Below are 12,751 nucleotides of genomic sequence, written 5' to 3'. Positions count from 1 at the left end.
GTCCTCAAAGTTTTTAGAAAATAACAGCAAACAATAATATACATCATATTCTCTTTGAATGCAACAAATCTGATCATACATATTTCTTTTTAACATTGACACCTGATGGATTTTGCCACCTCAATATTTTGCCATCGGCTGGTTTTTCTGTCTATCATCTTGCTGGAACAAGGTTCAGAGGTAATGTTGGGAATTGCTTTCGTCACTTTTGACTTGTTAAGCTGCCATTACCCCCACCTACCTGTCCATCCTCCTCCTCCCAACTCGTCTAGAAAATAATCTGTAAATCAGGCCAAACCTGCATTTCCCTTTTTTAATTGTAGATAGATGTACTTGTAGTATCGGCTTTTGATTGCTAGAAACAATCATCCTTGTTTTGAATAATCTTCTTTAATTTAATTCCTGCAGATGTATTGAAGTCACTGGGTCATACAGTGCTCAAAAGACGGAGATAAATATCAGTTTGACGGCAATTGGCCTCCTCTGGACAGCGACTGACTTTATTGCTAAGGGATTAGTAAACAAGCTCGGCGAGGAAAAATCAGAAGCTGGTGATTTTTTCTGTGGTTACTGTTAACTATAGTAACTTAACCATTATTTAATATGAGCATTCTAAATTTTATCCATTTTGCATATGTGATGCTGACATTCAAGTTTCTACCGTTTTCAGAGATTGCTTCTGGTGTAGAATTCAATTCAAAGCATGGTGATGGTTTTGAAGCGATTAAAGATGAAAAGTTTCATTCAAATGATAATGTTCATTACCAAATTCCAAAAGCAGCTGGAATTGATCGTAATAAGTTGCTTTTTTCTATTTTCTCCATACTACAGAAGCTTGGAGAAGATGAGAGACCTGAGGTATAATGTTTTTGATGACTTGGCATGTGGTTCGAGTTTAATGTTTCTTTTAAGCCATCCTGTGAAAAATTTTGATGGCTCAACAGTACGCCTATTCTACATTGATAACATGGATAAATGACGAAATGTTTAAGGATCCAACGATCTTTCATTTCAAGTTCAAGAATGCGGAACAATTTGTATACTGCCAATCCATTGATCCTTTCAATGATCTAGAATGACCTTTGACTTTTTTTTCTCGTTCTATTTACTCTACTGAAATTCTCCCTAGCACGTAGCGATTTAAATATATGTGCTTTAGACCAAGATAGTAAAAAGATCTTCTCATTTATCTGCAGTTTGTTAAAGACCGTTTCAATTTATGTTTTGAAAAGCCCGCTATGAAGTTTGCTCTATTTTTTAATGTTCTCTGAAGAATAGTGATGACAATTCACTGCACAACTTTATAGGTTAAAGGTCTAAAAATGAAGCTTGCACTACTTCCTGCAAATTCTATGCAATCTGATGTGTATGTCACACCTTTGTGATTCATGCATTGAAGTGTATACTTCAACATAATGATGTGTTTTTGCTCCACAACCTCCTTCGAGTGACATAGGATGTTGACCGGTTAAGGCAATGATAAAACCACATTCTAGCACTTAATTGGATGCCTTCACATTCATCATCTATACAAGTCTGTCGGTTAAGATATCTATTACGTACTATTTTCCTATCACTGGCAACATCAGCTACAATATGAAGTCCTATTGCTGACAATCACTACTATTGTTCTGCCTTCTCTTTTCCTTTTTCTCCTTGAACTAAAAGGTACTTACATATGCTTTCAACCATAATCAGAATGTTTACATTATTTTATGATGCATAATTATATTTATGAAACATGAAAATTCTTAAAGTTACGCTTTCATTTGAACTTTAAAGTTCGCTCTCTTTGAAGGTCAAGCTCTTTACTATATTCTTCCATTTTCATAAGCATTACTTTCAATTTGTGATCATAGATATATAAGTCAACCACCTAAGGCAAATATTATCATCTTTACTTTTTTCGATTGGATAATTTTGGTAGGTTGCTTCTTGGTTTGACTAAAACATCTTACGAATATGGTTGGTTTCCGAACCACTTCATACTTATGTTTCACATAATATGGCCTAGGAAGGCGGGCGTATGCACTTCAAAATGCTGAATAAAAGAGGCTAATAATCAATATGTGGCCATACTTACTGATACGGGGTTTGCAAATAAGAATACTGCATGAAATGAAGTTAGTGTCATCTATGGTCCTGAAAGTAGGGTGGTGGGAGAAAACACCACCACCCCACAGAACATCCGCATGCCAGAAATACATATCTACACAGACACATTGCCTTCCCAAAATAAGTAAAAAAACCTTTACGACTCAGGATAACCACCCAATCACCTAACAAAAAGAGCGAAAAAGAAATTGTCAGTGATTTAGGTTTTCTCAAGCTACAATTCACTATCCTTTTGATTTTTCAGCTTTGTAACTTGAATCCGAGCAAGTTCATAAATACTCTAATAAATAATGTACTTCTACGCCTTTGATACTTACTGGCTGTGATGAGAATTTAAGTCCCTCTGTTCTCTTCTGGCCTTTCAGAAGCAACAAAGTCCTCTGTCCTCAAGTGAGTCATAGTCAATCTTCTTTTTTTCGGATCATTCAACTCTAACAGTAAATGAATGATAATTTATTCATTGTTTCTTGCTTTCTTAAGCGTTAGAATGTTTCATAATGTGTTGCATGTTAGCAAGACCTTATCGGACTTTGGCATTTAAGCTAGAACACTTTAGTTCACCTTTGTGTCCAGGGAGATTAAATTGCTAGGTCATAGGTGTAAACATCAAGCTACCAAGAAAAATCTTCCCTCGGACTTGATTATCTGTGGCATGCTTGCATGGGCAAAGATTAATTTGTAGCAAAAGTTGTTGGTTTTAGCATTTTTTTTAGAACTAGGATTTCGAAAAAAAAACATGAAATTTCCACACGGTTCTTATCTGAGATGCTCAAGCTAACACATTTGGCACCAATGTATATCTAGCTAAAATTATAATTGCAGAGTCATTGCAATTCGAGATATATGGTGTGTACATTAGACTGTTTCCTTCCTTCTTTTCTCTAGCAGCTTTTTAAACATAAGATTTATGGTTACTTCCATGTTTACTTCGTTTTAGACTGAACTGTGTAAATTGCAAAGCATACCAATGCTTTCTACAAAGTTTGCAAAGATAATTTGGATCTTCTTATGTTGTGATAGTTATAATATATTTTTTATTCCTTAGTTTGTAGTTTTTGTAGTTATCTCTTTTACGGAATTTTCATGATTATAACTGGTGTTATAGGACTTAATATGTTAGTTTATGTGGAGTTAAACCACACTACGGAAATATATCATGGTTTTTATCATTGTCTTGAAAGACCTTCATTGTTCTGTGTTACGAGTTCAAGTTACAATCTAATCTAATATCATGCTAAAAGTGTGTTGCCATGTTAAAACATTTCTTCCGTAAATATCCTCCAAGTTATGCTAAAACATATACATGCATACATAAAAACACATACATGAATACATAAAACACATACATACATAAACCATACCCCTTCAAATCTTTCTCATAACCACCAATTAAATTAAATGTAATAAATACACCTCCAATTTGCATTCACTACCATTAGAAAATTAATTCAATTAAACTCTTTCTCTATTATTATATAATAATAACTCAATATAATAATACTATGTAGTAGTAATAATAATAATAATAATATGTAATAACATAGCCTATTATGCAATAGCTTCAAATTCTTATCGTAACTGCCTATTAAATATCATCATCAATTTAATAGCCCTACTAACTACAAATTAAACTCTAACCATTCATATCCCTAACCTCTCTAGGATCATTTCCTACATAATATCCTATGATTATAAAACTCAATTGACATTCCCAATCAAACAATCAAGCTCCAACTTCTCAAAGTGTAATCTCTCACTCTCTCCCTCTCAGTCTCTCTCATTCTCCATTGGCCTCCTTCGAACTCCGTCAACAACTGCCTTCACCTCCTGACCTTCGCAACTAGCTGCCACAGTCCTGGCCAATTCCACTGTTTGCTCTGGTGAACAGTAAAGAGAGGAAGTAAAAAAAGATAACCGTGCCTATTTACTTTCATTTCCATTAATCTCGAATTGGTTGGTGTAATTTCAAAGGTGGATCCAGTCATTATGATGGTCTGGTATGTTTGATTTTATGATGAGCTTCAAGTTTGTGTAACTTAATGTAGTAATGAGAAATTGTGAGATTTTCTTTGTTATTTTGTTAGGGAGATCCAGTGTTCATGTGTGACTGTAAATGGTGAGAGTGAGTTGTATACTTTTCAGTTATGCGTGAATAAGTACTTCATGTTCATTTAGTGAGTGAAAATTATTATTCATTGACCAAATAACTTGGTTGGTGCTATGTTTCATAGAGCTTCATGTGGGAAGGAAATCATTACTCAAAAAATGTCATTTATCCTAATTCATTGTTACACATTTAAAATTTAATAACTACAATGAAAAAACATATTTAAATTATTTATAAATCCAATTAGTAAGTTTATAAATTAATTTAATTAAAATTATTTTCTTTAATGAGATAATTAAATAATTTTTTTAAGAAGCTAAGGTATACGAACTCTTGGGGGTGAACCCGTCGTCGTTTGACCCTTCATCCACTCGTATCAATTTTAACGGTTTTGAATGAATAGAACTTTTCACATGGCTCGATGGAGGGTCAAACGACGACGGGTTCACCCCAAACTTGGTGTGTTGGGGTTTTAGAATATGTAGTCAAGTTCAACGGAGCGGATCATCCACAATGTCGCCCAATCATGTGATTTTAGAGGCGTCATAGGAGGAAATCCCCTCCTATGACAAGGATACCCATTAATCTCATATATAAAATACTAATCTAAATAACTCACTGTCATTATGTGATTCATTTATTTTTGAGAAATGAAAGACCCTTCCATCCGTTAATTTTAAAAAAAAATTAGGATAATAGTTAAAAAACGAAAACAAATGTAGCTTAATAATAGAAACCTAATATTACTAAGGTAAATATAATATAAAGTACATTTGTTAATATAATCATAATTTAGTGCATTGTAAATATTCGAGTATGTCTACGTGCAACGCACCTATGCTATAGTAGTTCAACTAAATGCATCTCATTGTTATTAACTCTCATTACAAGGGAAGTCTCAGCTCTTAGAAATTTGAAAACTTATCTACTTGCCAACTTTTATCATTTTTTTTGTTCAACTTTGGACTTCACTGCAATTTTTGTTCATAGGTAAGGAACTCAGCCATTCGTACTCTTTTCCAAACTCTGGGTAGTCATGGGCAAAAAATTTCTAGCAGCATGTGGGAGGAATGCCTCAGGGATTATGTGTTCCCGATTCTAGATTGTGTTTCTCACTTGGTAAGCTTGGTACCTCATAAAAAAGAGAACCTTTTTTTCCCTGAAGTTATCTGTTCTTATATGCGCCCGGTTAGTATTATTATTATTTTTTTTTTTGTAGGCAGCAACATCATCTAAAGATGAATGGCAAGGGAAAGAACTAGGAACACGAGGTGGGAAAGCTGTCCATATGCTAATCCATCACAGGTATGTTGAAGTGTTGAAATTTAAGTTGCTTAGTTTTCCTTAATAGTGATTCATATGTTTGTCAGATTGTTTATTGTGGTTTGATTTTTTTTCTTGGAACTGACAACATAGCTTTGCAGTCGAAATACGGCACAGAAACAGTGGGATGAAACACTTGTTCTAGTACTGGGTGGAATAACGCGGTTATTACGATCATTTTTTCCCTTTCTTCAGAGATTAACCAATTTCTCTGCCGGTGAGTCTTCATGTTATTTCACTTTCTTACTGAAACTTGGATGCCCCGATTAATTGAATTAGTCATCGCCTAACTAAGAGTTATGATGTCACAGGATGGGACCATCTTCTAAATTTTATTAAAGATAGCATCCTGAATGGAAGTAAAGAAGTTGGTCTTGCTGCAATAAGCTGTTTGCAAACAATTGTTAGTTCCCATTGTCCAAAAGTAAGTTCCAATTGTCAGTTTCTAATCATCTGTTGAACTATTGTGCGGATGATTGAAAGTTATTATTATTTTTGTTTCCTTCAACCCTGAGAATGGTAGGCGATTAAGGCATCAATCCATTGATTACAAATGTTTCCCTTATCATTAAATTTATCTCTAACTTTGACTGGAAATTTATTATGTTAGTATGTTTAATTAAATCAGGGAAATCTGGCTGTACAATACATCAAATCTTTGCTTGATGTGTATGAGCTTGTACTTGAAAGGTCACCTAATTATAAGGGCGCTGCAGCTAACAAGGTGAAACAGGAGATTTTACATGGTCTTGGTAATGCATCTGATTCACTTGATCTTGTATATTTTGTTTGCTCCAAATTTTTGTGTAACCTGCATTAAATTATGTTTATATACTAGGGGATCTGTATGTCCAGGCGAAAACTATGTTCGACTCTGACATGTATTTGCAGCTGCTAGCAATCCTTCAACAAACAATTAGAAATTCCAAGAGTACATGTGATATGGATATTGAAATTGTAAGTCAGGTGTTGTTAAATAGTAATCCTGGCCCTTATGCCATTTACTACTTGTTGAGTGTTTCTGTAGGGACACTTCCATAAATTCAGTGACAGTTCCTACCTGCATCAAGTTTATTTAGGTGTTTTGTAAATATTTTGAACTGTTTAGTAAAAGTATTCTTTTCCAGGAAACTGTTCTGCCAGTACAGAAGGCAGTTTTGGAGATTCTACCTCTTATACGGCCAACTGAGCATTTGTCTTCTATGTGGTCCCTGTTACTTCGAGAACTTCTCTACTATCTGCTTGGATCTGAACCCCACTCCCCAGGGAATAAAGAGGAACTACCAAGTAGTGGAAATGTTATTGAGCTAGGATCTCATCTTGCTGTTGGTTTGCAAATTAATGGTGGTGATTCCAGTATCATCAGTAAAGAAATTCGGCTGAAACCAAAACCTTCTGTTCTTGGCGCTTCTTCTATTTCCATGATGAAAGTGGGGCCTTCTTCTCCTCGTCCTGGTGAATTTTCTTCTTATGATACCATGACATTTAGTTGTCATTTGTTTGCGGAGAAGCTTGTGCCTATTATTGTGGAACTTTTTTTGGAGGCTCCACCTATTGAGAAGTGCAACGCGTTCCCTGAAGTCATCTGTGGCCTTGGAAGGTAGAGTATGCTTCTATGGTTGCATACATCACATATAAGCAGTAAATAATCTGGTTGACTTGTGATTTGTGATAAAGCAAGAGCAAATAGCTATTGAACTTGTAGAGATTTTTTGTTCCATATTCCACTTTGTAGGCATATTTCTTATTTAGGTAGAATCCCACTATCTGCAACATGTTTTATCTGAAAGAGTAAATTTTTTTACATTTCCACTACTGTCTGTCCATGAATTGTAGACAGGGTTATATGTGTTACATTCACACATTAGGTCATGTTATTCCAGTTGTTTTCAAGTGTCATACTACAAACGAGCTTCTCGTCCCATATCATTTTCCTTCATCAAACCTATTACTGTTCAGTGGAAACTCTTTCTTCTTTTCCCTCATTACATTACTTGTAACTGCTTTTTGTACATTATACTCTCTACGGTATTTTGGAAAAATAAAAACGTCCTCTTGGATTCATCATGCATGTTTGCACTTTCACGTGATGCTCAGACATGAAAACCCTAAAAAAAGACTAGACTGACATACCACCCTTAGATGAAATCAAATTGAGTGTCAAATCAGGCAAGTCTTGCAACATTTTTTGCATGATGTTTTAGGGATTAAAAGGAATAATTAGAATAATTCTTAAAGATGTTCTGAGACCTCCATGGTGGACATGTTGAGGGATGTCTGTAACTTCAGGCGTAAACTGAAGTGGACCCACAGGCTCCAAGAGTATCCCTGCTGTAAGTAGACCTGATTAGATATCTTAGCGTCCCATATGTGTCTTATTAGCCCATCCTTGAATGATCATTATGACATTAATATTATCGAAATTAGATTTGTTATTACTAGAACCTGTTCATGAATTGTAATGCTTTATTAACTACAATGTTAAATTATTCTTTGATCTCTCAAACAGCAATCAGTTGTTGGATTTGTAGCCTACTGAACGAAGAACCAAATTGTGTTATTACCAAGGTTTATTTCTTGACATTCAGGTGCATGACTACTAGAAGAGATAATCCCAAGGGTGCTCTTTGGAGGTTAGCTGTTGATGGCTTCAACCGAATTCTAATAGATGACTTGAGCAGAGTGCATGAGTATAAAAAAGATCCAAATATATTTAAACTTCCACGTGCTCGCCTCTGGAAAGAAGTTGCAGATGTTTATGAAATATTCCTGGTTGGTTCATGCGGACACGCTCTATCTTCTGATCCTCCTTCAGCTGAGGCACTCAAGGCCGATGAGTTAATTGAGATGACTTTTCTTAATGTTCTTGGAGACCGTGTTCTAAAAGGGCAAATAGATGCTCCAATTGAGGTACTTTTACTCTGTTGTTTTCTCACAGGAGGTGGTCTATTTTCTTTATGGGGTTATCATTCAGATATCATGATTTGCCAATTTGATAACATATATTCTCTGTAAAGGTATTGCAGCGCTTGGTTACAACTCTTGATCGTTGTGCATCTCGGGTTGGCTCTTTACCTCTTGAGAGCGTCGGACTTATGCCTTTACACTGCAGCAGATTCTCACTGAGTTGCCTACAGATGTTGTTTTCTTTGTGCAGGTAAAGTTCACTCTTTATGGAGGGGTGGTGTATTGTGATCTGTCATGTTCTGTTCTATATATGAACTTGCAAAAATTGACACAGTATTCTGGACACCAGAGTGAACATTCTTGCATGCATGTCTATATTGTTCATATTATTTCTCATTATTTGCTTCCAGTGCATGCAACCCTCAAGTCTAGGTCTTTCTTTGTGATCTTCTGTGATCTTTTTTTTACATTAAGTGCTCTGGCAGTGAGATAGAGCGCACTTTATCAACATCTAGATGGAACATATGAGCTTCTGTAGAAGATACTTTGCCAAATGCCAAAAGAGGTGTGGTTCAGGTGGTGCTAAAGTTAATTAAATTTAACAACTCAATTACTCTTTATTTTTTCTCAATTAAGGTGCAGTATGTGTTGAAAAGATTATGGTATTATTCTAGCTTTTTTTTATAGGGAAATAGATTCATTTTTGAAGTATAGCATAAGCTAAAAGGTTGAAATGGATAGTCAGAATAATTGTGATTCTGAGATATCTTTAGTTACATCTGATCTATGAGTTAATGTTCTCATCGTGCCTCTGTGGAAACATATTTATTCCTTTATTGTTCAGTTTTACTTCGAAAGAAAGTTGGTCTCCGTCGAGAACAGAAGTTAGCAAAGTCTCCTTACCTATTCTTATGAAGAGATGTGAAAGTATATTGGACCAGTTTTTAAGAGACGAGAACCACCTAGGTAATAGTTCTTGATATAGATCATTATCTTCTGGAAACTATTCTTAAATAAAACAAATTATCTCCAGGCTTTAATTTTTGTTGGTGTTCTATTCTTCTTACAGGTGAACATCCATTGCCAACCGTGAGAGTTGAGGAAACACTATGTGTTCTTCAAGAACTTGCTCGACTTGTTCTTGATTACAACACAGCATCAGTTCTTCCTTTACAACCAAATCTAAAAGTTGTAGGAGATAAGGATAATCCCGGTGCTCGTGCACACCTTTTCCTTCTATTCCCATCTTTTTGTGAGCTTGTTGTTACAAGGTGCGTGTTTCATCATACTTGTTCAGGTTAATTGCATATAGACCCCTACAGTATCACTGTTTAATGAACTTATTACACTACGATGTTTAATGAACTTATTACACCTGTAGTTTTTCTTTTGCAGACAACCCCCTGAGTAAATTTTCTTTCACTATTTTACCCTCAATGGCCTAGTTAAAAAAAAAAATCTTTATGAGGATAGAATAGTCAAAATAAAATTCTCTATCTGCAAAAATAAAAGTAAGAGGGGTAGTAAGTTCAAACCGTTGATGCTACAAGGGGTCTATCCTCAATTAACCCACTTATTTTTCTGAGAAATATTTTTGATGAGTTGGCTTATCCAAAATGCTACTTTGGCAGGGAACCTAGGGTAAGGGAGCTCGTACAGGTTCTCTTAAGACTCGTTGCTGCCGAGCTTGGAGTGCAAAAGAGTTCCTTAAGCATCTGACATGAGACAGGAGAGCAATAACAGAATTCTTTTGTACACTTTGTATGTATCACACCAATCCAAATTTTCAGTACGAGTTGTTGATTATGTGATCTTCACTTTGTTTTACGCCTTTTTCTGCAACAATTTTTGGTTTACTTATATATTTGTCTTATATATTTGTCACGTATTCTGCTTCCTGTCTCTAGATGACGTTATGGCGCCTTGGTCATTCTGCTTATTTTTTGTTTATTGCATACAAGCGTTATGCCCGTGCTCAGTTGACTTGATTTTTCTTTAAATTTGTAAAGCTTTTTTTTTTTTTTGTTCAATAAGATTATTAATATATGTCCTCCCTATAAAAATTGAAATATGGGTAAATTTTCACTAAACCCCCAATATGACTGGGTATTTGACACTAAACTGTTACACCTTTCAAGCTCTCACTAAACTCCCAATAAAACAACTTTTTTGCAGAAAGCTCTCAAATTGACTTGTTAGTTAATGTGTGACCAAATGATCAAAATATCCTCAATAAATTTTGATAAGAAAAACGTCCAATAATTTTTTAGCTCTCTCCCTTGACCCCAATAATTTTTGGTGGACAAAAATGGTTATATATTATTTTCATGGTTCTATATTATTTTTAGGTTCTTCAAGAGGTTGTTTCTAATTTTGGGATTTAAAAGGTGTTGTTTGCAATTATTGGTATTTTTCGGGTGGGTGGGGGTGCGATTTTTAATATTCAAATTTTTTGGTAGGACTTTGCATTTTTTAATTTTTGATTTTTTGAAGGCTTTTTGTAGTTTTAGATATTTTTAGGGGTTGTTTGTATTTTATATTTTTAAGGGATTTGTTGGTAGTTTATGGAGTTCTAAGGGAATTGTCTATAATTTTTTAGAATTTAAAGAAGATAGTTTGTAATTTTTAGATTTTTTAGTTGTTTGTAATTTTTAAAATTTATAGGGGTTTTTGTGATTTTTAGATTTCTTAGGGGTTTGTTTGTAATTTCATAGTTTTCAAAGGTTAACTGTATTTTTTATATTTTTAATAGTTATTTGTAATTTTATGAGTTAATCTGCAAATAGAAATGATTAGAGAGTTATATATTGGCCTTGGGGGATGAATCATGATACTCATCATTGTAAAATAATGGGTTAGTGCCCTTATGTTGTTAAGTGTAAAAAATCAAAATATTTTGGTGGCTTGCTAAAATTCTGAACTTATCAGGGTTTCAAAAAATTTTGCAGACCTAGTATCAAAATGGCTAAACTTATTGAAGGTGTTCTAAAATTTATCTTTTAAAAAATTGAGGAGATACATGTGATAATTTTTTGAAATGTAAGGCTATAAACCTCCTTTATGAATAAAAGAAAAGATAATTAAAATATAATTATTAGATTTTTTTTATTATGGATAATCAAAGAGAATTAAAGATATAATTTTTTGATATTCAATTATCAATAATTATGATTTAATTAGATTATTAATTATTTAATTATAATTACTTTTTTTTAATTACGAATAGATTTAATTTGACGAGGGTTCTAATTATGGATAGGAAATACCATTCATGTATGAATTTTAATTTTTAATATTAAAAGCATGAATTTTAATTTTTAATATTAAAATAATTATTTTATGTTTTTTAATATTAAAATATTAAAATAATATATGACATGTGTCATTATTTTATGTACTTAGCTTACATTGTTTTATGCACTTAGCTGGTGTTGTTTGGTGCCTTCAGGAATACCAACAATTTCTCATTATATATAAAGGAGGGATTATATATAAAAGAGGGATCATTAATTGTGTACAAGTTGTCTACAATTGTAATATAATTTGAGGATGAGGATGTAGTTTAAAACATAATTATACGTTCTTCTATAATAATGTTTAAAAAAATTGGCTTTATTTCTTGCAAAAATCGACCATCTGCTTGATCGCAATTTTTTTAATTAGAAAACTATAGCTAAACTATCTTCTTACAAGTTTTTCCTACAATATACTCATCTAATTAGCTAATTATAACATGGCAGGTAAACTTTGATCATGCGAATTTTCTCATACAAATGACAAACACATGTAACCTACAATCATGCGAATTTTGTTGTATACACCACAGATGTAAATTTAAACGGTTTTTAATTATTTATTTTCTTGCAAATATATTATTCCAGGGAACTACTACATTTTCATATTTTACAGTACCATAGAAACACAGCACGCGCGCTAGCTGCTGCTGCTGCTCTCTCTCTCTCTCTTTACACGACCCCGGGCTTATTCATCCTCGATGCTGCTTCCATCGCGATGGAAACGCCTGCTTCCTCTTCGCTTGGATTATTTCTCCCCTCAGCTTCTTTCACTCTCTCAGCATCCTCCCTCGTCACCACTTTATCCTTCGCTAGCTTTGTCGTCGCATCATCCAGCACATCTCTAAGCGCCACCTTCTCCTCGTCGACGCTCCGATCAGCTCCGGCGTTCGACTCCGCTGCTCCCTGCGCTCGCGCGGCGATCCCTCCCGGAGCAGCGGTGCCGAGGCCCGTTGCCCTTGCTTCCGCTGCCTGGATCGACGCGGCGTCGGATTGATCGACCGGT

At 34.5% G+C, this 12,751-nt stretch overlaps 2 protein-coding genes across 7 annotated transcripts in view; one reads left to right on the top strand and one right to left on the bottom strand.

The window, feature by feature from the left end:
• LOC109848774 (protein MON2 homolog) overlaps positions 1 to 10,270 on the top strand; it is a 53,775-nt gene extending 43,505 nt beyond the window's left edge. For all 6 annotated transcript variants that reach the window (XM_020418441.1, XM_020418440.1, XM_020418438.1 and 3 more), the window contains 14 exons: positions 409 to 551; positions 671 to 858; positions 5,213 to 5,341; positions 5,442 to 5,527; positions 5,647 to 5,762; positions 5,857 to 5,969; positions 6,174 to 6,297; positions 6,384 to 6,502; positions 6,673 to 7,145; positions 8,134 to 8,455; positions 8,563 to 8,702; positions 9,297 to 9,418; positions 9,522 to 9,723; positions 10,084 to 10,270. In XM_020418441.1, coding sequence (XP_020274030.1) covers positions 409 to 551; positions 671 to 858; positions 5,213 to 5,341; positions 5,442 to 5,527; positions 5,647 to 5,762; positions 5,857 to 5,969; positions 6,174 to 6,297; positions 6,384 to 6,502; positions 6,673 to 7,145; positions 8,134 to 8,455; positions 8,563 to 8,702; positions 9,297 to 9,418; positions 9,522 to 9,723; positions 10,084 to 10,171 — 2,365 coding nt within the window. In that variant the 3' untranslated portion in view covers positions 10,172 to 10,270. The remainder of the gene's footprint in view (positions 1 to 408; positions 552 to 670; positions 859 to 5,212; positions 5,342 to 5,441; positions 5,528 to 5,646; positions 5,763 to 5,856; positions 5,970 to 6,173; positions 6,298 to 6,383; positions 6,503 to 6,672; positions 7,146 to 8,133; positions 8,456 to 8,562; positions 8,703 to 9,296; positions 9,419 to 9,521; positions 9,724 to 10,083) is intronic.
• LOC109847004 (late embryogenesis abundant protein 31-like) lies at positions 12,282 to 12,744 on the bottom strand (the record flags this gene model as incomplete). The annotated part of the gene is made up of 1 exon (XM_020416244.1): positions 12,282 to 12,744. A coding segment is annotated over one exon (327 nt), but the record flags the coding sequence as incomplete, so codon positions are not given.

Source organism: Asparagus officinalis, chromosome 7 (genome assembly GCF_001876935.1).
Source record: "Asparagus officinalis chromosome 7, Aspof.V1, whole genome shotgun sequence".
Taxonomy (NCBI): domain Eukaryota; kingdom Viridiplantae; phylum Streptophyta; class Magnoliopsida; order Asparagales; family Asparagaceae; genus Asparagus; species Asparagus officinalis.
Note: the sequence above shows the minus strand (reverse complement) of the source record. Positions and strands in the feature narration are given on the sequence as shown.